General features: G+C 47.2%; 2 protein-coding genes across 4 annotated transcripts in view; one reads left to right on the top strand and one right to left on the bottom strand.

The window, feature by feature from the left end:
* Positions 1–1,235: 1,235 nt before the first annotated feature.
* The window catches only part of ANTKMT (adenine nucleotide translocase lysine methyltransferase), a 42,589-nt gene continuing 17,594 nt past the window's right edge, over positions 1,236–26,230 (bottom strand). For 2 of the 3 annotated variants that reach the window (XR_015729876.1, XR_015729875.1), the window contains 2 exons: positions 8,922–9,073; positions 1,236–7,900 (listed from right to left, as the gene is read on the bottom strand). Coding sequence is in view for 1 of the 3 variants with exons in the window: in XM_087878588.1 (XP_087734714.1) it covers positions 9,051–9,073 (23 nt within the window). In the remaining 2 variants the exon portion in view is untranslated. Of the gene's footprint in view, positions 7,901–8,655; positions 9,074–26,230 lie in introns of those variants that run through there. The other variant, XM_087878588.1, reaches the window with a different exon arrangement.
* On the top strand, positions 2,050–25,874 carry CCDC78 (coiled-coil domain containing 78). Its single transcript, XM_034420463.3, has 15 exons — positions 2,050–2,143; positions 4,277–4,408; positions 4,934–5,020; positions 5,558–5,737; positions 7,599–7,775; positions 7,867–7,920; positions 8,573–8,661; positions 11,323–11,401; positions 12,420–12,545; positions 14,102–14,295; positions 15,144–15,318; positions 17,286–17,326; positions 21,595–21,685; positions 23,926–24,026; positions 24,607–25,874. Exons 1-15 carry the CDS (start codon positions 2,072–2,074, stop codon positions 24,731–24,733), a joined length of 1,725 nt encoding a protein of 574 aa, XP_034276354.2. The 5' UTR covers positions 2,050–2,071; the 3' UTR covers positions 24,734–25,874.

Here is a 26,230-nt window from a genome sequence, read left to right as displayed (position 1 = left end):
TCCCAGAATTCCCCAGCCAGCTTCCCCAGGAAGGAAGGAAGGATACTAATAATGATGAGAGAGAGGGAGGGAGGGAGGGAGGGAGGAAAGAAGGAAAGATACTAATAACGAGAGGGAGGGAGGAAGGAAGGAAAGAAGAAAGGAAGGATACTAATGATGAGAGAGGGAGGAAGGAAGGAAAGAAGGAAGGAAGGATACTAATAACGATGAGAGGGAGGGAGGGAGGATACTAATAATGATGAGAGGGAGGGAGGAAGGAAGGAAAGAAGAAGGGAGGGAGGAAGGAAGGATACTAATAATAATGAGAGGGAGGGAGGGAAGGAAGGAAGGAAGGAAGGAAGGATACTAATAATAATGAGAGGGAGGGAGGGAAGGAAGGAAGGAAGGAAGGAAGGATACTAATAATGATGAGAGGGAGGGAGGAAGGAAGGAAAGAAGGAAGGAAGGAAGGAAGGAAGGATGGATACTAATAACGATGAGAGGGAGGGAGGGAGGATACTAATAACAATGAGAGGGAGGGAGGGAGGATACTAATAATGATGAGAGGGAGGGAGGGAGGATACTAATAATGATGAGAGGGAGGGAGGAAGGAAGGAAAGAAGGAAGGAAGGAAGGAAGGAAGGATGGATACTAATAACGATGAGAGGGAGGGAGGGAGGATACTAATAACGATGAGAGGGAGGGAGGGAGGATACTAATAATGATGAGAGGGAGGGAGGAAGGAAGGAAAGAAGAAGGGAGGGAGGAAGGAAGGATACTAATAATAATGAGAGGGAGGGAGGGAAGGAAGGAAGGAAGGAAGGAAGGATACTAATAATGATGAGAGGGAGGGAGGGAAGGAAGGAAGGAAGGAAGGAAGGATACTAATAATGATGAGAGGGAGGGAGGAAGGAAGGAAAGAAGGAAGGAAGGAAGGAAGGAAGGATGGATACTAATAATGATGAGAGGGAGGGAGGGAGGATACTAATAATGATGAGAGGGAGGGAGGGAGGGTAGGATGGAAGGAAGGAAGGAAAGTGGAAGGGAGGGAGGAAGGAAGGATACTAATAATAATGAGAGGGAGGGAGGGAGGGAGGGAGGGAGGGAGGGAAGGAAGGAAGGAAGGAAGGAAGGAAGGAAGGAAGGAAGGAAGGAAGGAAGGAAGGAAGGAAGGGCACCCTAACCACATCATTAAACTGGTTGGGGAATTCTGGGAGTTGAACTGCACATAACTCAAATTTGAAAAACTGCAAGGCAATGTGTGAATGCTCCAATTTAATTTTCATTAGAAGAACAGAGGCCAAAAAAAAAAAAAAAAATGAAATCACCCAAAGGGATAATTCAGTTCCGCTGGTTTGACAAAGAACGTTTGTCAAACATTCCCTTGAATCGCAATCGAGGGGTTATAGACAAAACTACCACTACACTTGCCAAAACATTTCAAAATTTCTGTCGGAAGTGGCTTTAAACGAACAGCCTTTATTGTAGCCCCAATCTATCTTTTTTTTTTTTTTAAAGAGTGAGCCCCTAATACATTTCTCAAAATGGAAAGTTTGGTCCAAAGAAAAGAAAACCTGGCCTTTTGTGTAATTCAGACAACTCAATAGGGGGTGGGGGTGGGGATATCACATTTCAGACCTTTTCTGGGACAATCTTAACCAGGGGTCTTCAACCTTGACAACTTTAAGCCTGGCGAACTTCAACTCCCAGAATTCCCCAGCCAGCTTTGCTTTGCTGGCTGGGGAATTCTGGGAGTTGAAGTCCGCCAGGCTTAAAGTTGCCAAGGTTGGAGACCCCTGATCTTAACACTACCTCACTTTATTTTGAATAGCATTCTTCCAGAAAGTTTGATTTGAGTTTTGTTAAGCTGATTATATTCTTCGGTGGAGGGAAGGTACACCTGTCTCTCTGCCCCTTCCTACGAAGCTGAGAGCCACGCCTGTTAGCAACTGGAGTTGATAGCAACCCTGCCTTCGCCCGCCAGAACAAGGAAAAAAAAACTTCCTTCCTTGGCCATTCAGACAATATTCTTTGGCTCCTTCCTGGATTTTGCTCCGTGCAGGCAGAGCTTCATCCTCACTGCTAGGACTCCATGGCCAAAAGTCCTGAGTACAGCGATCTCGGCACTTTCCGTGAGCAAGTTCAGTGCCTCACCAATGAAAATGTAAGTGGATGGAAAAAAAGAGAAGGGTTCAAATAAATGCTTTCCTGTCCTGTTATATTGGTGTTATAATAACCAAGGTCCAGGAAGCAGAGATAGCCAGAACAGTTTTATCCCTTTAAACCAGGGGTGAAATGTAAAATTTGTTACTACCGGTTCTGTGGACGTGGCTTGGTGGTGGTGGGGTAATGTGACTGGGTGGGCATGGCCAACTTTTTTTAAAAAAAACTTTTCAAAGCATTTTTTTCTAATGCTTTGAAAAGCCTCTGCCAATCAGGCAACTCAGCTGGGATCGTCAGAGACTTTTCAAAGCATTTTTTTTACTACCTCTTCGGCCAAGAGGTTTTTTTTTTTTTTTAATTAGATTTATATGCCGCCCTTCTCCGGAGACTCAGGGCGGCTTACAATGCGTTAAGCATTAGCCTTCATACTTTTGTATATTTTTATACAAAGTCAGCTTATTGCCCCCACAAACTGGGTCCTCAATTTACCTACCTTAGAAAGGATGGAAGGCTGAGTCAACCTTGAGCCTGGGGAGATTCGAACTTGCAATAATTGCAGACAGCTGAATGTTAATAACAGGCTTTTTAGTCTGTTGAGCTATCCAGGCTCCAGAAAAAATGGAGGTTGCAGAAAAAAATGCTTTGAAAAGCCTCTGATGATCCCAGCTGAGCCGTGTGATCATCAGAGGCTTTTTTTTAATTTTTAAAAGCATTTTTTCGTTGGAACCACCCGCCACCATCGCTACCGGATCGGGTGATCCGGTCCAAACCGGGAGCATTTCACCCCTGCTTTAAACTCCCATTTCAAACAGGCTATGGCAGCTATTGTAACTAACTATAACCGTGATGGTGAACCTATGGCATGCTTGCCCGAGCCATGTCGCCTGGCACGCGCGGCATAGCACGTTCCTCTTCTGGGCTTATGATGCGCATTAGGGGTGGGTTCTACATACCTTTACTACCGGTTTGCAATGGGGCCGCAAGTGCAGAAGCTTCTGCGCATGTGCAGAAGCGTTCTAATGACATCGGGGTCAGTGGGCGAAGCCTCCGGCTGGTTTTACTACCGGTTCTATAGAACTGGTGCGAACCGGGGGCAACCCACCACTGGTGCTCATGTGTGCACGATGATCAGCAGGCCTTTTTGCGTTTAGCGGTGCTGGAAACTGGAAGAGCTGGTCTTCCGTTTTCTTGCGTGAGCATGTGCACCAGCCAGCTGATTGTTGTGTGTGCATGCGTGCCTGGAAACCTGGAAGAGTAGCTGGCCAGCCCACATACAGTACGCGCGCCGGAAACTGGAAGTTCATTTTTGGGTGCGTGCATCCGTCCTGGGCAGCTCCTCTTCCGGGTTGTGGCCCTGACAAGTGCTCGCGCACTTCCTTTTTGGCACTCAGTGCCGAAAAGGTTCGCCATCACTGATCTATAACCTTCAAAATAACTCTGCGCCATTTGGGGGGGGAAGATCTATCTATCATCTGTCTGTCCATCATCTGTCTGTCTGTCTGTCTATTGTATTTTTCGGAGTATGAGATGCACCTTTTTCCCCCAAAAAGGAGGGTGGAAATCTGGGTACATCTTACAGTCCGAATGTAGCCCAGCCCAGCCTCGCAAACAGAGATTTCAGAGGTTGAAAGAAGCCTCTGGAAGAAGCTTCAGAAAAAAAGCCTCAGAAACGAAACTTCACTTGCCGTGTTCAAACTTGTTTTCCATTTTTCTTAAATTTCCTCCAAACCAGCTGCCAAGCTTAAAGACACCTGTTCTAGAGTCTCAACATCTTCAGCATCAAGTTGACCCCCCTCTTCTCTGTCGAAGCCCCTCAAATATTAGTACACTGCTATCCTGTCTCCCCTGGTCCTTCTCTTCACTAGACTACCAGGCCCAGTTCCTGCAACCGTTCTTCATATGTTTTAGCCCCCAATCCCCTCATCATCCTGGTTGCTCTTCTCTGCATTCTTTCTAGAGTCTCAACATCTTTTTTTTAGTGTGGTGACCAAAACTGGATGCAGTATTCTAGGTGTGATCTTACTAAGGCTTTACAGAATGGTATTAGTACCTCTCTTGATCTTGATTGTATCAAGTTGCCTGAATATTAAAACTCTTCTCCAGGAGCACCGAATCTCCCTCTTTCCTCACTCAGGTTCAGCTGCAAGATCGAAATGAAAGGCTCTACAGCAAGGTGGGAGAATTGCAGGAGAGGCTGGGGCAACTGGCTATCTCCAAGGCGGACCTGTCCTCCAGGCTGATCCGCAGTGAAGAGGAGAAGCTCAAGGTAACAGGGGCACAAATTTGCTGCTCTGTTGAACCTGAAGAGAAGCAATAAGCATTTTGTTCTTTCCTCTTGGGTTCGAGGCACTTGATTCTTCAATAAGCCCAGATATCAGCTTTGCAAGGGTGGCCAATTTTCTGTGGAAATACTAAAAATGTCCCTCATGCAGAAGGTCACATTCAACTGTTTCTAGGGACACCTACAACACCAGTTCTGGTTTTATAGGGGGCATATAGGGGACGAATTTGAGTGGTGCGGTGGCCTAGAGGTGGAGCTCTCGCCTCACAATCAGGAGGCTGTGAGTTCGATCCTAGGTGGAGGCAGATATTCCTTTCTCTGGGCTCAATGAGAATATATCTGCTGAATATATGTAACTCAGCACTGGCAACAGGAAGGGCATCCGGCCAGTAAACATTCAGTTGCCCAGATTCCACCATGCAAGGGGTTATGGGGTCATTAAAAGGAGGCGTAGAGGACAAATTCTTGCTGCTTTTTTTCAAAGTAAGCTTGATGTATCTGTTTCCGTAGATTTCCAAAGACTTTGTCGATTTCCAGATCGAAACTAATAAAAAGAGAGAACAACATGAAGCTGAGAACTTTGAACTGAAGAATCTGGTATGTCATCTTTCGTAGGGGACTTAATTATTGCACCATTATAAACTGATACTTGATTCCAGGGGTGGGCTTCAAAAATTTTAGCAAGGGGTTCTCTGCCCGGTTGCTGGGTGGGCGTGGCCATGGTGGGCGTGGCCTAGTCAGCCTCCTGCACCATGGGGGGGAGGGCTCTGGAGGCTTTTTTCGAGCCTCCGGGAGGGCAAAAACAGCCTCCCCAGGCTCTGGAGGCTCTCTGGAGTGCGGAACCTACTACCTACTTCCAGTAGGCCCGTTTTTCACCCTCCCAGAGTGTCTGCGTGCGCCCTGCACTTACCTGTATCCAAAATGGGCTACGGGGGGGGGATGGGCAGGGCCAGCCAGGAGTGGGATTTGGGGGTTCTCTGAGCTGCACAGAATCTTAGCTAGAGGTTCTCCCGAACGCCGGCAAACCCCCAGCAGCCCACCCCTGTTTAAGATGTGTTCTACTTTCCTATTCTCATTCTTGATCCATGCTTATTTTTGACCTGCATTTCTCTCTCTCTGGATTTACTCTCCCAGATCTTGGACTTGGAGAATCGTATTCTGGAGACTGAGCTCCGTGATGAGAGGACCACTGGCGAACGTGGTGCTTTGCAGGAACGCCTGCACGCCTTGGAGAATGACCACAAAGAGCTGGGGAATGAGTACCTTGCTTTGAAGAGCAACTACCTTGTATTGGACAAGGAGCATGAACAGGAAGTATGAATGGCTCATGAGTAACCCTTCACCTGCTTCAGACACTAGGCAACTATCAGGTTCCAAAAACCAAGAAAGACATGTATGTTTCTCCCAAGCAGGTTATTGTTCTTCACCTATAGACAGAATCTTGCCAAACTGAAGCAAGCTAGCACCTACATAAAGCATAGACGCTGAGAGTTACCGGTAGTAGGAAGGAGCTGTCTTTACCCTCTCATACAAACTGTCAGAACTGAGTTGTATCTTGCTCCTTTCATCCTGGGAATCCAGGAAGGAAGGGAGGAAGGAAGGAGGGAGGGAGGGAGGGACATTGATTGATAGGAAGGAAGGAAGGAAGGAAGGAAGGAAGGAAGGAAGGAAGAAAGAAAGAAAGGAAGGAAGGAAGGAAGGAAGGAAGGAAGGAAGGAAGGAAAATGTTATGAGTGGATGGAAGGTAAGATGGATGGATGGATGGATGGATGGATGGATGGATGGATGGAAGGAAGGAAGGAAGGGACATTGATAGGAAGGAAGGAAGGAAGGAAGGAAGGAAGGAAGGAAGGAAGGAAGAAAAGAAAATGTTATGAATGGATGGATGGAAGGTAGAATGGATGGATGGATGGATGGATGGAAGGAAGGAAGGGACATTATAGGAAGGAAGGAAGGAAGGAAGGAAGGAAGGAAGGAAGGAAGGAAGGAAGGAAGGAAGGAAGGAAGGAAGGTGATATGGATGGATGGAAGGAAAATGGTATGGATGGATGGATGGAAGGAAGGAAGGAAGTGGAAGAGGAAGGTGGGATGGGGAAGGGAGGAGTGGGAATGGAGAATCAAGCTCCCAAAACCAAGAAAAAAATACTTTGTGGTTCTTCCAAAGAGATTTCTTTATTGTTCCTCACCCATAGACAGAATCTTGCCAAACTGTAGCAGACCATACCCCCCCCCCCCAATCTTGTACTCTGGAAACAATTAGGGAGGAGCCGTCTTCAGCCTCTTTCTCTCACACAAATTATCTGAACTGAGTTGTCTCTTACTCCTCTGGAATTCACACCCTCCCTCCTGGGAATCTGGCCCACTACATTCCATCACAGCAACCTATCAAACTGGGAAGGAAGAAATCAAGGGGTCAGGGGTAGAAGTGTTGCAATTAGGACATGCCAAGCTTGATGTCCAAACCTGAAGATTTAGGTTCAAAGGCCATTTTATTGCAAATTGTCTTCATATAATTGCTGGAACAATCATGCTTGTTTTCATGCCCTAAGAGCAAGTAGTTCTAGAGTTGGGATATTTTCAGGGCCTTTAAAAGCAGAGACCAACATCTTACGAGGTAATCAAACACTGCAAGATTTAAGTAGACTCATCCGTAAGATCCTACTGTCAACTCATAAAGCATCCCTGGCCTGCTCTCGAGTTGCCATAGGCAGGAGAGGGGGGGAACTGACGGAGCAGCAGCACAGCAGCCACAACCAGAAGCACATTCCACACATACCTTTCTCAAGGTTGTATCGCAGGTTACTGAAACCAGCCAGAGAGGTGTGATCTCTACAGCCCTCAAAAGTGCTCTGTTGGAGAATGTGATTTATGACACACCTTGGGAGGAGGGTGGGAAACAGGGTCATAACTGGGGCATAAATTACGTGGGGGCAGAGCTGACTTCACTTGGGTACTTGCTGACATGTTGCTCCTAATAAATAACTGGATTTCTTTTGAAACTTGGCTCGAGGACCATGGTTTAATTAGGGCATCCATCGGAACCGTGACACCTACATGATCTCACATGAGAACAGTGAACTCTCCAAGATTCAGTGATCTTGTGAAGTTGCAACTATTTGGGGCGGGTGGGTGAGCGGGTTGGATCACTGTATCCATCCCCTCTCTCATTTGTTAGGTCTCTAAGAATGAAGAACTGAGCAGGGAATTACTTAACTTGGTTAAGTCCAAGCAGGAGCATCCACACCATCTCCAAACCAAGAGCAAGGAGTCCCAGCCTGAAGCTGAAGAACCGTCTGCTGAAGTGAAGCGGGTGCGAACCTTGGTCCATCGCCTCTCTGCCCGCAAAGTCAAGGTATCTTCATTCTTTGTGCCTCTCTTGGTTGTGAACAAATTGTGATGTTTATCGACTTGATCTGTTCCCATGCATGCTTCGTTTCTTTTAGCCCAAAGATGTGGCAGTGGCTTCAGACCAAGAACCTCAAAAATTGGAGAAAAGTGTGAGTTGAATGGCGCAGCCGCTTCATTCCCCCAAATGATGGAGTTTATAATCTAAGTGAAGGGTCTGCAACCTTAAATACTCGAAGAGCCATTTGGACCCATTTCCCACAGAAAAGAAAACACCGGGAGCCACAAAACTTGGGTGGGCATGGCCAACTCAATGTCACTCACTTCCACCAGTGACATGACTCCCCTAGCCACACCTACCCAGCTGGTCATTAGGGCAGAGAACCAGTTGTTAAAAAACACCGGGAACTACAAAATCTTTTTGACATCTCTCTCTCTCCCCTCTCTCCCCTCCCTCCCTCTCTCTCCCCCCTCTCCCTCTCTCTCTGTATCTCTCTCTGTCTCTCTCTCCTGCTCTCTCTGTATCTCTCTGTCTCCGCCATGGCCGCTTCTCCATCCCCTGCCATCGCCCTTACCTTCTCAGGCCAGGCGAGGAGTGACTGGGAGGGGAGGGCAAGGGATGGGGCTAGCCAGTGGTGGGATCACCTGACAGGGAGCCACAGCAGAGGGCCCAAAGAGCCGCATGCGGCTCCAGAGCCACAGGTTGCTGACCCCTGATCTAAGTGAACCAGACTGAAAATATTCAGGATGAACAGTGATGAAGACACATAGCTCTGTCTGAATGGTTGCTTTCCCCTTCAACAGTTACTTGGAAACCAAGGTCACATCACTGAAGAGATGGAAAAAATGAGAGAAATGTACAATTCCCAGCAACAGAAATTGGAGGAGAGAATGTGAGTAAGATCTCTCCATACCCGAGTCCTAATTAAACCAACTGAGAACATGTGCTTTGCAGATTTTTTATGCGCTTCTAACATTTTAGCTATCCAATTGTATTCGTTAAGAAACAGTGGAAACTGTTGTCCAAGGTAGATAGCTGGAATGATCTGTCATATGTTTCTCCTTCACCCTTTTACAGATATGGGACCGCAACATTTAAAAGCATTTTAAGAAATTCCAAGGATTGGAAACTTGCTTGTGTATTAAATCAAACCTGTAGCTAAAGGAATTTTCTTTGTTCTGGATAATCTTAGCATATCCAAGACCTTCTCTTTCTGTCCCAAAGTTGATAGATGATAGATGTTGTCATTGTTGTGATCCCTTCTTCCTTTTTAATCATATATCATCCTCTTCTTTTGGCTTGGCCTCGGAAGAAAAGCAGGAAAATATAGGTGGACATCTCAAATGCTTCACCCAACACAAGGAGGAGGAGGAGGAGGAGGAGGAGAAGGAGGAGGAGGAGGGGGAGGAGGAGGAGGAGGAGGAGGAGGCTCAAAAGTACCATAAAAAGTCAGCAATACAAGAAAAACAAGCAACAGAACTTGAGTTCAGGACCATGGAGAGCAGCCCTAGAGGTGGATTTGAGAGAGGTTATTCCAGCTCTCTCCCTTGGAATTACAGATTGAGATGCTGATCTTCCTCAACATTCTATTTCTCAAATACTACAGCTAATATCCGTTTCCTGCCAACCTCTTCCAGGTCGAAAGTTGATATGATCAGTAGGCTAGAGAAAGTTCATTCATTGACTGCACAATTTGGAGTTTCATTCCTCTAACTGCAGGCTCCAAATTTGGGTTTGAAAACAGAGGAGGCTGGTTTTGGGTCACGATCATTGGACAATTCTATTCCAAAGAGTTGCAAAATGAAGGAATAGGTTCAGGTTTTCATGGCAGCCATATACGTAGTTCCATATTTTTTTTTAAATTTGATTTATATGCCGCCCTTCTCCGGAGACTCAGGGCAGCTTACAATGTGCTAAGCAATATATGTAGCCATCAGGGGTGAAATGCTCTCGGTTCGGACCGGATTGCCTGATCCAGTAGCGATGGCGGCGGGTGGTTCGGAGAACCGGTAGCAAAAATCCCTCCCCACCCCCATGCCCAGCTGAGCCACGCAATCATCAGAGGCTTTTTATTTTATTTTTAAAAGCATTTTTTTACAACCTCTTCAGCCGAAAAAATGGTTTTAAAAGTTAAAAAAAAAAGTTGGCCACGCCCACTCAGTCATATCCCCCCCCCCACCAAGCCATGCCCACAGAACCGGTAGTACCGAATTTTACATTTCACCACTGGTAGCCATATATGTATGGCAGCCATATACGTAATGTGGACCTCCTCACCAAGATCATAGGAAACAAGAATGTAGCACATGTCTATGGAGATTCTCAGTCATCCAGGTCACGGCTGTCCCAAAGGTCCTTTTTCAAAAGGCAATCGGATTTTGTTTTTCCTTGAGGACCTTTTGCTTCTCATCCAAGAAGCTTCTTCAGTTCTGACTGAATGGTGGAAGATGGAAGGATAAAGCTTCTTGGATGAGAAGCGAAACGTCTTCAAGGAAAAACAAAGGAAGTCCAGTTGCCTTTTGAAAAAACACCTCTGGGACAAGAGTGTAGCACCTGTGTTCTCAGGATTTCATATTTTGGCACTGCCCAGAGCTTCCCAGACACTAAACCTTGGTGCCTTGCTGACATTGAATGAACCACACTGATGTTTCAGTTTAAGAATAAAATAAACTTGACACAGGGAAATATATCCCTGCCTCCAAATAACAGCAAGTGCCAGAAAAGAGAGGCCTCACTAATTTCCCCTAATTGTTCTATCTCCTGTATCTGCCTAAAAGCATTAAACAGAGCTGCTGGTCCATGAAGAGCAGCTCACCAAGAATAAAGGAAAAAGTGCAATATTTACTGTATTTTTCAGAGTATAAGATGCATTATTCCTCCACCCCCCCGCAAAGAGGGTGAAAATTTGGCTGCGTCTTATACACCGAATGTAGCCAAAAACGCGAGGCACAGAGGAGACGATGGTCTGTGGCAATCCCTGCAGCCTTGAACAGCTGATCGGGGGTATTCCGAGAGGGCGATCCACCCACCAATCAGCTGCTCGTGCTGAATCAGGCTGCAATAATGTGCTGAAGCTGACCTGGCTGTTTGCTATTTGCTGCAAGGATTGTCAGAGTTTGCAGCAGCAATGGCATCCAGAAAGCACACACAAGTAACTGATTCAGCAGGATTCAATAACTTCCCTTTATATATAATATAAAGTAAATATACAATACCAAAAGCAGGTTTTCCAACACAAGCAGAGGAGAGGAGTTTCAGTTTCAGTTTTAGTTTCAGAGATCAGCACAACATGCACAGTTGACCTAAGTCACGCCCAGGCTCCTTGCTGTCTCCTTCCTTGTTGCTCACACAGCAAATACTGTTTCAGTTTCCAAACAGCCCTCAATTCTCTCACACACTGACAGGACGCTAGCCAGATGAATACCGACGGATGCTGGTAGGCCGAGGCAGATTTTTTTTTCTTATTTTCCTCCCCAAAAACTAAGGTGCGTCTTATACTCCGGAGTGTTTTATATTCCAAAAAGTATGAGTATGTTGTTTTTGGTGTCTCCAGGATCACCATGGGCAAGGAATTGCAGGAGGCCAAGAAAGCAATTCGGCACACGCAGCATAAACTGGCAGAAGAGTCGGCGGTGAGGATCAATCAGTCCTGCTTTTTATGCAAAGGGATGGGTAACGGTATGTGGGAATGGCCTTGGGATACAGGAGGGAGAGTCAGAGACTGGAAAACCAGCATGTAAAAGGTATGTCAGCTCAGAGAAGGAGGCAGAATGTGGAGGACATTTCAGGAGGGACCCTCCCTAGTTTTCCAGAGAGTAAAAGCAAAGGAAGGGAGGGGAACTTTCAGACTAGCAAGATTCTGTTAATGGAACTGTACTATAAAGATAGTACTAGTACTATATGTTTTTAAATTGCTTTTAAATTTTATATATGTGTTTGTTTTATCTTTGGCTGTGCACCACCCTGAGTCCTTCGGGAGAAGGGCGGTATGAAATTAGATTAAATAAATAAAATAAATAAATAAATACTCAATAAAAACCATCAATGGCTTTTAGCGGAGACAAGCCGGTATTATTTTGTAAGTAGCTCAAGGCAGACAGTATCTTTAATACTCTTTCTCCTATTTTCCCCATAACCACCCTGTGAGGGGGTTGGACTAAGAGATGGACTAGCTCAAAGTCACCAAGCCGGTTTTTATACCTAAGGGGGGACTAGAAATCACCATCTCCTGGTGATTGGCCCAAAGGCACCCAGTTTGGCTTTCATACCTAAGGCAGGACTAGAACTCACCATCTCCTGGTGATTGGCCCAAAGGCACCCAGTTTGGCTTTCATGATTAAGGTGGGACTAGAACTCACCATCTCCTGGTGATTGGTCCAAGATCACCATATGTTGCAGTTAGTCCCCTCAGCTCTTTTCTCATTCCATTCCTTCTTCCAACCTCTTTGTTTAAATTATTATTTTATATTTTTCATCCCACCTTTATTGTTTTATCCATCTAACAAAAAATATCCCAGCACTCAAGATTCAAAGGCGTAAGAGTGTTTGGGAATGTGGAGGTCCTACCTAGTCCTCATTTCCTTAAAGCAAGTTCCAATTTTGGTCGTAAATCGAGGACTACCTGTACATTTTTCTCTCCTGGGGCTACAGATATTGCTGTCCTCCCAAGGCCATCTTCAAGAGGTTGAGGCCGAGAATTCCAGGCTACAGTTACAACTCAAAGAGCTGAATGAGGAATACCGCTCACGTCTTGTTCAGTACATCACAGATCTGGCGGTAAGTATTTCTCATTGGGGGTGTGTGCGATTCCCAGGTGGTTTCCCAGCCTTTTGGGGGGCATTTGTTGGGCTGTTTTCAGGCCATTTTCTGGCCTGAAAGTCCAAAAAACAGCATGAAAATGGCCCCCAAAACAGCCCGAAAATGGCCCGAAAACCAGCCTGAAAACGTCTGGAAAAATAGCCCGAAAACATCCCAAAAAACAGCCTGAAAATGGCCCAAAAAACAGCCTGAAAACATCTCGAAAAACAGCCTGAAAATGGCCTGAAAAGCAGCCTGAAAACAGCCCAAAAAACAGCCCAAAAACAGCCTGAAAAACAGCCAAAAACCAGGCATGAGCGCACCGGCCAATTGGTCTTCAGGTTTCCAGCGCTCCGGCACATGCACATGTACACACACGCATGGCATTGCACACGCATTCCGGTTTGGCCACTCGGTGCCGAAAAGGTTCTCTATCAGTGATGGGATTCAAGTAATTTAACAACCGGTTCTCTGCCCTAATGATTTCTTCCAACAACCAGTTTTCCAAACTGCTCAGAAAGTTAACAACCGGTTCTCCCAAAGTGGTGCGAACCAGCTGAATCCCACCTCTGTTCGCCATCACTGTCTTATACTTTCCTTTTATTTTTATTTATTTATTTTATTGAATTTCTATACCGCCTTACTCCCGAAGGACTCAGGGCGGTGCACAGCCATGAGATAAAACACATAGATATACAAAATTTAAAATCGAATAAAATGAATTAAATAAATTTGGCTGAATTAATACCAATAATTTAAGATACCCATGTTTTAAAATACATTAAAAATTTAGAATTTACACTTAAAAGGGAGAAGATTTAGGCGAGGCCAGCTTGATGAAATAAAAGCATCTTCAACTCACGGCGGAAGGTGCGCAGATCCGGAATCCTCCGTATCTCTGGGGGGAGCTCATTCCAGATCGTCGGTGCCCCCACAGAGAAGGCTCTCCCCCTAGGGGCCGACAGCCGACATTGTTTGGCCGACGGCACCTGGAGGAGCCCCTCTCTGTGGGAGCGTACTGGTCGGTGGGAGGCTGTTGATGGTAGTAGGCGGTCCCGTAAGTAACCAGGTCCCAAGCCATGGAGCGCTTTAAAGGTGGTAACCAGAACCTTGAAGCGCACCCGGAAGACCACCGGGAGCCAGTGCAGCTCGCGCAGGAGAGGTGTTACATGGGAGCTCCATGTTGCTCCCATAACCACCCGCGCGGCCGCACTCTGCGCCAGTTGGAGCCTCCGGGTGCATCTCAAGGGGAGCCCCATGTAGAGAGCATTACAATAGTCCAGACGAGAGGTGACATACTTTGTAGTGACATACGCATTCCACGGTTTCACTTCCCTGTTCTTTCTTACTGACCGTCACTTTCCGTAAACACCCGTGTACATTTGAAGCTTTCAGCCATTTGGTACTTTCAGTTCCTTATTTCCCCCAGTTTCATTCTTCCTATTCCAAATGTATCAGTGACCTGATGGGTCAGTAAGCAGTTAATGCTAGAATGCCCCATTCTCTAGTCTCACCAAATGTATTTGTATTTCAAGGAATACACCGATAGTACATCGTCAACGGCTAAAAGGGAACCCACTCAAATGAAGCGTTTTGTGGGCAGCATGTTGAAAGACATCCGGGCTTCCTATAAATCTCGGGAGGAACAGCTGGCGAGAGCTGCTCGTGGTTACAAGAAGCGCGTGCAGAATTTGGTCAAGAAGCATGAGGGTCTACTCATTGCCTACAGGTAAGAGAAGGGGCCAAGGTGGAGGACAGAAAACCCCAAAACCTAGACTGAGACCCAGAAGAGCCTTGGTGGCGCAGCAGATTAAAGTGCTGTTAAGTAACACCAGCTGCCTGCAATTACTGCGAGTTCGAATCTCACCAGGCTCAAGGCTGACTCAGCCTTCCATCCTTTCAAGGTAGGTAAAATGAGGACCCGGATTGTGGAGGCAATAAGCTGACTTTGTATAAAAAAGAACACCGCTTTGGGGGGGGGGGCAAAAGCCCTACTAAGCAGGTATATACAAAAGGCTATTGCTTAACGCATTGTAAGCCGCCCTGAGTCTTCGGAGAAGGGCGGCATATAAATTGAAACAATAAATAAATAAATAAATAAGATGTTACATCTTCTAAAATACCTGGCTCTGCAGAGTCCTTGGTACTCTCTGAGCTTAGTAGTTTGCTTGCAGACATTTTATTACCCAACTAGGTAACATCATCAGTGCTAGTATGGGGCTTGCTCCAGGGGTGGGTTTCAAATTTTGTTACTACCGGTTCTGTGGGCGTGGCTTGGTGGGCATGGCAGGGGAAAGATACTGTAAAATCTCCATTCCCACGCCACTCCAGGGGAAGGTTACTGCAAAATCCCCATTTCCTCCCAATCAGCTGGGACTTGGGAGGCAGAGAATAGATGGGGGCGGGGCCAGTCAGAATTTTTACTATCGGTTCTCTGAACTACTCAAAATTTCCGCTACCGGTTCTCCAGAACCTGCTAAATAGCTCCCCTGTTTAATAACCTTTCTGGTACTGTCTTATGATCCTTATAGCCGAGACTGTAGATCTGGGGTCAATGACATGTTTGATTGGCGATAGGATACAACGTGAGCAAATCCGGTTGCTGGGCTCTCACGATTTGGATCCTGGCCCACCGGAGCACTATTTCTCCATCACGGACGCTGAACTGCTGACCAACACCTCGCAAGAGTTAAATCGGTTGCGGGAAGACAAAGCCAATCTGGAGGGACAACTCTATGAGTTGCAGATGAAGGTGAGTCCACAATGTACTTTTCCCTGGAAGGGGATCTTATGAGGCTGGGGAGGTCAATCCTTGAATTAACCTATCCTTCAATACATTCAACATTAGGAATGGGCAGGATAAACATAAAGGAATAATTGAGAATAGAGCTGGAAGAGACCTTGGAAGTCTTCTAGTCCAATCCTTGCTCCAACAGGAGGCCCTATACCAGTGAGGATTAACCTTTTTGCTGTCGCGTGCCAAAAGAGGGGGGAGCGCAGGGTGGGGTGTCGCATGCGCATGTGCCCACACCAATGATTCAATGCCACCCATGGTCTGGCAAAGGTTTTGTATGCCCTAGTTAGCAATGCAATGTTCCCGGAGAAGAAGCTTTGCTTCTTTTGTCTTCTCTCTTTTTTTTTCTTTGCCTTCTCTTTTCAATTTATCAATCTAGTCCATTGCCTTGGGACTTCCCAAAGATCTTCTATCTAAATACTAACCAGGTTTAGCCCTACATCACGTTCTGACCTCAGCCAAGGTCAACCACAGGCGGCCACCTGCTGCCAACCATTTTTCAAGTTGTGCTCTGCGCTTCGAGTCGAAAGTTTAAATTGCTTTGGACAAAAGCGCCAACTCATTAAAACACCCATGTCTGTAACCAGTGGTGGGTTCCTCCCGGTTCGGCTGAGCCGGTAGTGGTGACGATATGACGTCAACGAACCGGTTCTCTTTGTTTGGGAGCTGGGTCCTCCCACCCCCCGCGTTATTCTTATCTTTTATTTGGCCCCACCCCCAATCTATTCGCTGCCTCCCGAGTCCCAACTGATCGGCTAGAAGGAAAAAAACTGTTTAAACTCTTGCCGCAGGGCTTCAAAGGGCCGCCCTACAGCTGATCAGTGTTAAAAGGTAGTGTGGTGGTAGACCAGAGCACTCCAAAAACAAGACCGGTGCCTCCAAAAACAAATGGGTAGACCGGAACGCTTCAAGAACAAATGGGTAGACTGGTGCCTCCTAAAACAAATGAGTAGACCGGTGCCTCCTAAAACAAATGAGTAGACCGGTGCCTCCTAAAACAAATGAGTAGACCGGTGCCTCCTAAAACAAATGGGTAGACCGGTGCCTCCTAAAACAAATGAGTAGACCGGTGCCTCCAAAAACAAATGGGTAGACCGGTGCCTCCTAAAACAAATGAGTAGACCGGTGCCTCCTAAAACAAATGAGTAGACCGGTGCCTCCTAAAACAAATGGGTAGACCGGTGCCTCCTAAAACAAATGAGTAGACCGGTGCCTCCAAAAACAAATGGGTAGACCGGTGCCTCCAAAAACAAATGGGTAGACCGGTGCCTCCAAAAACAAATGAGTAGACCGGTGCCTCCTAAAACAAATGGGTAGACCGGTGCCTCCTAAAACAAATGAGTAGACCGGTGCCTCCAAAAACAAATGAGTAGACCGGTACAGCTCTGTAAGCAGTTAAAAGCCTGGTAGACCAGTACCTCTGCTAAATCCTAAAGAACTGTCATCTGACCATCAAGCCACGCCCACAAAACTGGTAGTAAAAAATTTTAGAACCCACCCGTCTGTAACTAAGTTCACAGGGCTGCTTTAATGAATCACCTTGTTTTTCAGAGGTGGGATTCACTTACCTTCTCTACCGGTTCGCAAATGTGAGCGCACGGGACACTCCGTGCGTGTACTTTGCTCACGGGCATGGCTTGCATGCATGCGCACGGCATCAAAATGTGCAGAAATAGGACGACATAAAGACCATTTGGGCAAACCGGTTCAAACCAGTAGAATACCACCTCTGCCGTACTTGAAGCCCATCCCTGGCCAGTCCCTGCCTCACTCGGTCTCAACCCAACTCACCTCACAGGGTGACTTTGAGGAAAACAGCAGGGGAGATCACTGTGTCACATCTTGAGTTGTAATAAAATAAAGGCAGGACATCCATCTAATCACAAATTCATTGTGCCCCCCCCCCCCCGTTTCTGTTGCTTTAGGTAAAACTAAGTGAAAAAACGATCTCTGGAACGTCTTCTCAGTAAGTACGTCTCCCTCTCCATGGGGCTCCTATGAATTCAAATCTTTATTACAGATTCAGAGAGAAAAGTGCCTTGGTAGTACAGTGGTCTAAGGCACCCTGTTATTAAGCTGGTTATTAAGACCAGATGCCTGCAATTACTGCAGGTTCGAATCTCGCCAAGGCTCAAGGTCGACTCAGCCTTCCATCCTTTCTAAGGTAGGTAAATTGAGGACCCAGTTTGTGGGGGCAATAAACTGACTTTGTATAAACATACAAAAGGATGAAGGCTATTGCTTAACGCATTGTAAGCCGCCCTGAGTCTCCGGAGAAGGGCGGCATATAAATCAAATTAAAAAAACAAAACAAAACTGAAAAACCGAACAGCTAAGATAACATTAATCAAAAGTAATACAGGCAGTCCCCGACTTACGACCTCAACGGGAGCCCAAAGTTTCTGTTGCTAAGCAGGACAGGTGTTAAGTGAATTTTGTCTCGTTTTACGACCTTTCTTGCCACAGTCATTAAGGGAATCCCTGCAGTAGTTAAGCTAATAACCCGGTCATGAAGTGAATCTGTCTTTCCCGTTGACTATGCTTGTCAGAAGGTCTCAAAACAAGGATCACATGACACTGACAACTGTCACAAGTACAAGCCAGGTGCCAAGCCTCCAAATTTTGATCACATGATCACAGGGAATGCCACGAAGGTCGCAAACGGGGAAAACGGTCAAGAGTCACTTTTTCTTTGCCGTTGTAACTTGGAATGGTCGCTAGATGAATGGTTGTAAGTTGAGGAGGCAGCGGGGGGGGGCGTTCTCATGGAGCCAGCCTACCCCATGGTTATCCTTCCTCTGGAGTGGGGAGGGAATGGGGATTTTGCAGTATCCTTCCTCTGGAGTGGGTGGGAATGGGGATTTTGCAGTAGTCTTCCCCCAGGAGTGGGGTGGGAATGGGAATTTTGCAGTATCCTTCCCCTGCCATGCCCACCAAGCCACGCCCACAGAACCAGTAGTAAAAAAATGTGGATTTCACCACTGATTCCCACCCCACTCAAGGGGAAGGATACTGCAAACTCTCCATTCCCACCCCACTCTGGTGCCAGCCAGAGGTGGTATTTACCGGTTCTCCGAACTACTCAAAATTTCCGCTACCGGTTCTCCAGAACTTGTCAGAACCTGCTGGATTTCACCCCTGGAAAAAAAAAAAAACCCCTTTCAAACTCGCATATAGAAAGACGGCGCATGCAAGCGGAAACCTAAGTAGGCGCCCTGCCTTGAAGCATTTATCTATCGATCCTCTTTCCTAAACCACAGAGCATGAAGCATTTTCAATGGAAGCATTTACAATTAAGCCCCGGCTACATCATTAAAACGCCCGGGAAACAAAAGTGCTTCTCACATTCACAAAACGGGCACAGGCCGAACACCAAAAGGGGGAAGGGAAGCCCCAAGCTTGTACATGATTAATGCTTTATTTTGCCTATCTGGCCAAAAAAAAAAAAAAAGGCTGTTTGAGAGGCCTAACGGTAAACGCCAACCTAAAATAAAATTTAAAGGGCTGATTGGTGCAAACAACACCAATTTATTTGCTTTTATAAACAGGCATTTCCAAGCCAGACCTGGCTGTTAAAAAAATGTCGATCTCTCTTTCTTTTAAATTGCTGAAAAAAGAGAGATGGAGAATTCCTGGCGGCAACGGACAACCCTCCAGAGGGAGCTCTGGGTATCCCAAATCCGTGTGTCCCCCCCTCCTCCGAACATGTAAATTGGAGCACAATGCATTCCTCCGTTCATTCCATTCTTTTATTACAGTCAGAATTCTCCAAACATCAAAAGTGACCTATATTTTACTTATGCGAGACTCGGACCAACTCGGCCAAACTTTCCCACGGCTCGCTCGCATATTTCCCCACGATGAGATCACCTAGCCTCAACACCCCGCAAGTGAAGTGAGGGGATTTGCTCCCTGAAGGACAAAAAAAACACACCCCTCCAGAATAAAAGATGGGCGAAGGTCAAGAGATGGTGGGGCCTCCTTCCCAGCGTTTCTCACCTCCATTTTTTTTTAAAGAGAAGGCTTCTCTTGTGCAAAAACCGGGTTTGTACCCAGTTTGGCTCAATCTCGGGATGTTTAAAGGTAAAGGTAAAGGTTCCCCTCGCACATATGTGCTAGTCGTTCCTGACTCTAGGGGGCGGTGCTCATCTCCGTTTCAAAGCCGAAGAGCCAGCGCTGTCCGAAGACGCCTCCGTGGTCATGTGGCCGGCATGACTCAACGCCAAAGGCGCACAGAACGCTGTTACCTTCCCATCAAAAATGGTCCCTATTTTTCTACTTGCATTTTTTATTACCTGCTTTCGAACTGCTAGGTTGGCAGAAGCTGGGACAAGTGACGGGAGCTCACCCCGTTATGCGGCACTAGGGATTCGAACCGCTGAACTGCCGACCTTTCGATCGACAAGCTCAGCGTCTTAGCCACTGAGCCAAATTTGGGGTTGCCGACAGAATTGGTGAGGCAATTTTCTTGCAGACATTTCATTACCCAACTAGGTAACATCATCAGTGCTACAAGGGAGAGGGCTTTGCCTTAGGCAGTGGGAGAGCGATGAACCCATCAGCTTGATATCGGCCCTTCCTTTCTTCCTCCCTTCTTCCTCCCTTCCCTTCCCCTTCCACCATTTCTCCTTCTCTCCTTCCTTCCCTTCTTTTCCAGTCTTCCTTCATTCCTACCTCCTCCCTAATTTCCGGGTTTATTAGTACCACAGCTCCCATCCCTCCAGACAGCAGATGGTTGTAATCCAGTGCATAAGTATTGTAAGAGATCCTGGTTACCACAGGTCTTCTCCAGGGATAAGGTCAGGGGTGAAATCCAGCAGGTTCTGACAGGTTCTGGAGAACTGGAAGCGGAAATTTTGAGTAGTTCAGAGAACTGGCAGATACCACTTCTGGCTGGCCCCAGAGTGGGGTGGGAATGGAGATTTTGCAGTATCCCCTGCCACACCCACCAAGACACCCCCACAGAACCGGTAGTAAAAAAATTTGGATTTCACCACTGGATAAGGCTGTGGTTTTGGAGACATCTGAGCTTGAATGTGTAACCCAGGCATCATCATCATCTTTTAACGACCCCAAAATCGTTGCGGGGTGGAGTCTGGGCAACTGAATGGAGCTAGCAGTGTGTTTACTGGCCGGATGCCCTTCCTGTTGCCAATGCGGAGTTTTGTATAGCAGATATATTCACATTCTGCCCAGAAAGAGAAATATCTGCCTCTACCTAGGATCAAACCGAGAGCTCCACCTCTAGGCCACACCACCAATGTGGAACCCAGGCCTGCAAAGCAGATACTCTATTGCAGAGCCAATTTAGTAGGCATCTCCCCATCACAACTCCTTCTCCTTGCTGTTCATTGCTGTCTTCCTCCTCTTTTCATTCATCAGACCTTTGTCTAGGCTGCGGATTTTCCTCCCGTCTCTCAAGGTTATTCTCACAGCCCTTTACCCTGGCTGTTTCAATATCTTTACCTAGATCAGTTACATATCAAGTAGCTGCAAGTAACCTAATCAAGTAACCTTGGCGAATGTTAAAGCTGGTTGACTGATAGCAGTGTTCCAATATTTGAGGGGCTGCCTCAGAGAGGAGGTAGTCAAGCTATTTTCCAAAGCACCTGAAGGCCAGACAAGGAATAATGGATGGAAACCAGTCAAGGAGAGATTCAACTTGGAAATAAGGAGGAATTTTCTGACAGTGAGAACAATCAAACCATGGAACAGACGTTGCCTTCAGAAGTTGTGGGAGCTTCATTCCTGGAAGCTTTCAAGAAGAGACTGGACTGTCATCTGTCAGAAATGGTGTAGGATCTCCTGCTTGGGCAGTGGGTTGGACTAGATGACCTACAAGGTCCCTTCCAATTCAGTTAATCTGTTTGGTTAGTTCAGGGGTCAGCAACCCGTGGCTCTGGAGCCGCATGTGGCTCTTTCATCCCTCTGCTGCAGCTCCTTGTCGCCAGTCGGCTCCACAATTGATAGGGCTTTTGGGTAGGAGAGGCAGAGGAAAAAGGATGCCGTGCTAGGAGACTCTATGGTGGGGGAACCGGACTTCTGGTCAGCTCCAGAATTGAACGGGGGCTTCCGGTTAGGCCCTTTGTGGCTCTTTGAGTGTAAGGTTGCCAACCCCTCTGTTAGTTAATGGCTTAATGTTTTGAGAAATGCGTGAATTCAGTAGTCAAGGTAAAAGGGTTATCCATGCACAGCCCCAACAGCGTAACAACGGTGCCTCTTTTTAATTCACAGTGTACTGCCTCTCCCTGTGCCTACTCTGTTGGAGGGCGAGGGCTGGGCTGAACTCAGGAAGCAGCTACGGGAATTTACCCACACTACTCAAGTAAGTAAAACTCTCCAAGAATGTGGCTATATCCATCAACAAAAGGACTGCAGCGTGCATTTTTCCAAGTCCCCCTATTGATTGATGAGATATTGGTACGCGAGAAAGACCTTGGGAGACCCGTCAATGAGATTTTGCATAGGGAACAATCAGATAAGAGACAGCATAGCCCACAGATGGATAGCGGGTGGGTCAAAAGACTCAGAAGGGACCCTCCCTTAGTTACTTGGGCTGTGAAGAAGATGGGGGGGGGGGCGGTGGAGGATTGTACTTTCAAACTAGCAAGATTCTGTTAATATAGGTTTACAATAAAGTAGAGTCAGCTTACCTATCTTATAAGTCTCAATGTATAATTTTCTTCCACTTTACCGCTAAAGGGTAATCTTGGAAGCTGGACGCTGTTTTCCCTTCCTTCCCTCTTATACCAGAGAGTCAATCCTGAGTTTCTTTCTCATTCTCTGAGTTATTTTCCCATCGATTGCTACATGATATTTCCTTTGAGACCATCTCTGTACTTGTAACAAACTGTGAGAATAACCTTAAGGAAGAGCCACTTGTCAAAGCAGAAGGCAGATAAGAGAAGTCTGAGTCCCAAAACAGAAAAGTAATTCGAGAAAACATCTCCAATTTTATCGTCCCTCCCTAGTTCTCATTCTATATTAAATTGTTTATTTATTTATCTAGTTATTAGATTTATTGTCTTGCACCCTTTACGCATGACAGGAGAGAAATTTGAACACCTTTCATATGTGCTGTTTCCGACGTATCCTTGGCATCCCCTGGCATGACAAAGTTCCAAATAGCGCAGTCTTGGAACGTGCTGGAATTTCTAGCATGCGTACACTATTGAAACAATGACGTCTACACTGGCTTGGGCATGTTGTGAGAATGGCTGATGGTCGGATTCCGAAAGATCTCCTGTATGGAGAACTAGTGCAGGGAAAGCACCTTAGAGGGAGACCACAGCTGCGATATAAGGATATCTGCAAGAGGGATCTAAAGGCCTTGGGAATGGACATTAACAACTGGGAAACCTTGACCTCTGATCGTTCAGCCTGGAGGCTAAAGTCACAGCACGGCCGTCTCCAATTCGAAGAGACGCTTGTTCGGCAGGCCGAGGCAAAGAGGCAGTCCCGGAACCAGCAAAATCTGGGGGCTGGGCAGGGGACAGAATATATCTGCCCTCAGTGTGGAAGGGATTGCCACTCTCGGATCGGCCTTTTAGTCACATCAGATGCTGTTTTAGGACCCCTTCCCAGAACACGATACCATAGTCCCATGATGGTGAATCTATGGCACATGTGCCACAGGTGGCATGCGGAGCCATATCAGTGGGCATGGGAGCTCAGCACCTTCTGGGCCACCTGGAAGTAGGGAAACAGGCTGTTTCCTACCTTCGGGGGGCCTGTGGTGTGGGGTTGGAAGGCCTGTTTTTGCTGTCCCCAGGCTCCAGAGTCTCTCTAGGAGCCTGGGGAGGGCGAAAACGGCCTTCCCCACCCACCCCAAAGGCCCTCCGGAGGCAGGAAACAGCCTGTTTCCCTACTTCCGGGTGGCCCAGAAGGCCCATTTTTCGCTCTCCCCAGGCTCCAGAGCCTCTCTAGGAGCCTAGGGAGGGCAAAAATGGCCTTCCCCACCCCCCAGAAGCCATCTGGAGGCTGGAAATGGCCCGCTTGCCATTGGGACTGGAAGTCGGCAAACGGGCCATTTCCAGCCTCTGGAGGGCCTCCAGGGGGTATGGGGAAGGCTGTTTTTGCCCTCCCCAGGCTCCTAGAGAAGCTCTGGAGCCTGGGGAGAGCAAAAAATGGGCCTACCGGGGCCACTGTGCCATTTCATGCCAAAAGCGCGGGGAGCGTGGGGGTGGGGGGATGTCGCACACTCGTGGGGCAGGGCGCATAGAATTATGGGTATGGGCATGAACGTGCAACCCCCCACGTTCCCCCTGCTTTTGGCATGCGATGGCAAAAACATTAGCCATCACTGCCAGTCTTTTGAGACTGAAGGTTGCCAAAAAGATTTATTTGCCAGCCATCTCGCCTCGAGGTGACTCTTTAGGATAAAAACAAGGAGGAAAGAGGCACACTCAGAGTTTCAAGAATCTGCAACTCTATAATAAAAGTAGGTTTAGTATTTACAACTGGGGTTCAAGTCTACTGTACTGTGAAGAGCCGAGAGTTCTCCTCTACAGGCATTTGGTTATTGGTCATCCTTCATGATCTCTGCTTCCCTTCCCACGACTTCAGGTGGAACTGGAAAGGGAGAGAAGCCAGCTGCTGGCCCGGGCGATGGTAGCAGAAGAGCAGGTTGTTGAACTGCAGGAATATGTGGACAAACACCTGGTGAGGTGAGACCAAAGGCAAAACTTCTCTTTGGGTCTATAGCAGGGGTGTCAAACTCAAGGCCAGCGGGCTGTTCTCCGCAGAGCTGGCCTGGGAATATCAAAGGACCGGCCTGCTAGAGGCCGAAAACAGGCCGTGGGGGGCCCCGGTACGGCCTGTTTTTGGCTGGCAGAGTACTGCAGGAGGCAATGGAGGGCGAAAATGAGGCAGAGGAGGCTGTGTGCAGCCCCCCCCCCCGGTGTCCCATTTTGGCTGGCAGGGTGCTGCAGGAGGCATCCGTCCCATTTCCCCCCACTGTGTGCCCCCCCACTCCATCGCGAACTACAATGCTGATCTGGCCCTCGAAGCCAGCATTGTCAGTCTTCATCCTGAGCTTTCAAAAATTCCAAGATGAAAGCTTCAGGTCTCTCTGGTTCCCAAACGCTGAAGGAAGACACAGGTTAAATCTCTCCCAGGTGAGTTCATTTATTTGCCTGTCTCCTGCCCTCTTTGGTCTCCTTATTTTTCGCACTGGAAACTGCTGGATAACCTGGATTCTATCAGTAGAAGTAAGTACCCATGATCTCCTCTTTGCTTCCATTGCAGATACAAGCAAGAGATTGTGAGAATGCGCAAACTCCTAGGAACAGACGGATCCCAAGGATTGAGTGCTGAAGCACCTGAGTTTCCAGTATTTTTGATGTCCCAAAGGAACCTCAGCAAGGAAATGTAGTTTTCTTATCCAAATAGAGCTGGAAGAGACCTTGGAGGTCTTCTAATCCAGCCCCCTGTTCAAGCAGGAGACTTTATACCTGTGATGGCTAACCTTTTTGTCAGTGTGCTAGGAGCGGGGGAAGGATGGTGGTCGTGGTATCATGCGCACATGCGCCCTGCCCCACACTTGCGTGCGCAACCCCCCTACACTCCTGACATACAATGGCATGATCCCACCGAAAGTTGGCAAACGGGCCGTTTCTGGCCCCTGGAGGAGTGGGGAAGGCTGTTTTCGCCCTCCCCAGATTCCTAGAAAGGCTCTGGAGGCTGGGGAGAGAGAAAAATGGGCCTTCCCCACCACCCCAAGGTCCTCCAGAGGCAGGAAACAGCCTGTTTCCCTACTTCTGGTGGGCCCAGAAGGCCTGAAAATCAGCTGTCAGGCGCATGCATGCGCGCCAGAGCTGAGCTCGCGTGCCCACCGATATGGCTACGCATGCCATAGGTTCGCCATCATGGCCCTATACCATTTCAGACAAATGACTGTCCAGTCTCTTCTTAAAAAACTCCAGTGATGGAGCATCCACGATTCCTGAAGGCAAGCTGTTCCACTGCTTAATTTTCCTCACTGTCAGGAAGTTTCTCCTTAATTCCAGGTTGCTTCTCTCCTTGATTAGTTTCCATCCATTGTTTCTTGTTCTTCCCTCTGGAGCTTTGGAAAATATCAGAATCCTTGCAGATGTTCTCAAGAGGCCTAGACTCTTGGCCTGAGTAACAACTGGACCTAACATCTGGTACACATTCATCCCCGAGATAGGAGGAAGAAAAAAAGGCTTGAAGTCTTCCACCAGCAGCCAAGTGGGTTCCTGGGTGAAATTTAAGCTTCAAAAATGTGAATGTTTTGTTCAACGCTACTCCAAAATTCCGGAATTTGTCTGTTTATGAAGAGCTTTTGGATAGAACACTGTGTGTATATTATACAGTGTGTGTGTGTGTGTATAAGAGGTGATTATGCATTCTTGGAAGGACATCCTGTATAACTTAAAACAAAATCTGTCCATGCTTTATTTTGACTTAGTATGGAAACACGAAGATCAAATATGATTCCATTCGGTCTGGGTTTGATTTGTTGATTAAAAACCGCCTGTCGTGATTTATATAAATATGATTTTAGTCTCAGTTCACTTATTTTCAGTTAATTACTGTACTGTATTACACTATTTCAGTTTTTTCTTCATCTCCACCCCCATTTCTCTCTTTTCTCTTCTTTTTAGATGTACCGTTTAGCTTTCTTCCAGCATACATTATATAGCTGTGATGGCGAACCTATGGCACACGTGCCAAGTTTAGCTCTGGCACCGGCCAGCTGATTTTCAGGCCTTTTGGGCCCACCAGAAGTAGGGAAACAGGCTGTATCCTACCTCCGGAGGGCCTCAGGGGGGTGGTGAGGAAGGCCCGTATTTTTCTGTCCCCAGCCTCCAGAGCCTCTCTAGGAGTCTGGGGAGGGCAAAAATGGCCT

The sequence above is a fragment of the Pantherophis guttatus genome, chromosome 14 (genome assembly GCF_059756535.1).
Source record: "Pantherophis guttatus breed Tessera chromosome 14, ASM5975653v1, whole genome shotgun sequence".
Classification (NCBI taxonomy): domain Eukaryota; kingdom Metazoa; phylum Chordata; class Lepidosauria; order Squamata; family Colubridae; genus Pantherophis; species Pantherophis guttatus.
This window is presented reverse-complemented; position numbering and strand designations above follow the sequence as displayed.

Excerpts from the sequence above, each read along its gene's own strand:
- CCDC78 (XM_034420463.3), top strand. The coding sequence starts at position 2,072 with ATGGCCAAAAGTCCTGAGTACAGCGATCTCGGCACTTTCCGTGAGCAA. Across the intron at positions 11,402-12,419 it reads AACTGGCAGAAGAGTCGGCG|ATATTGCTGTCCTCCCAAGG; the intron begins GTGAGGATCAAT and ends CTGGGGCTACAG. Across the intron at positions 12,546-14,101 it reads AGTACATCACAGATCTGGCG|GAATACACCGATAGTACATC; the intron begins GTAAGTATTTCT and ends TTGTATTTCAAG.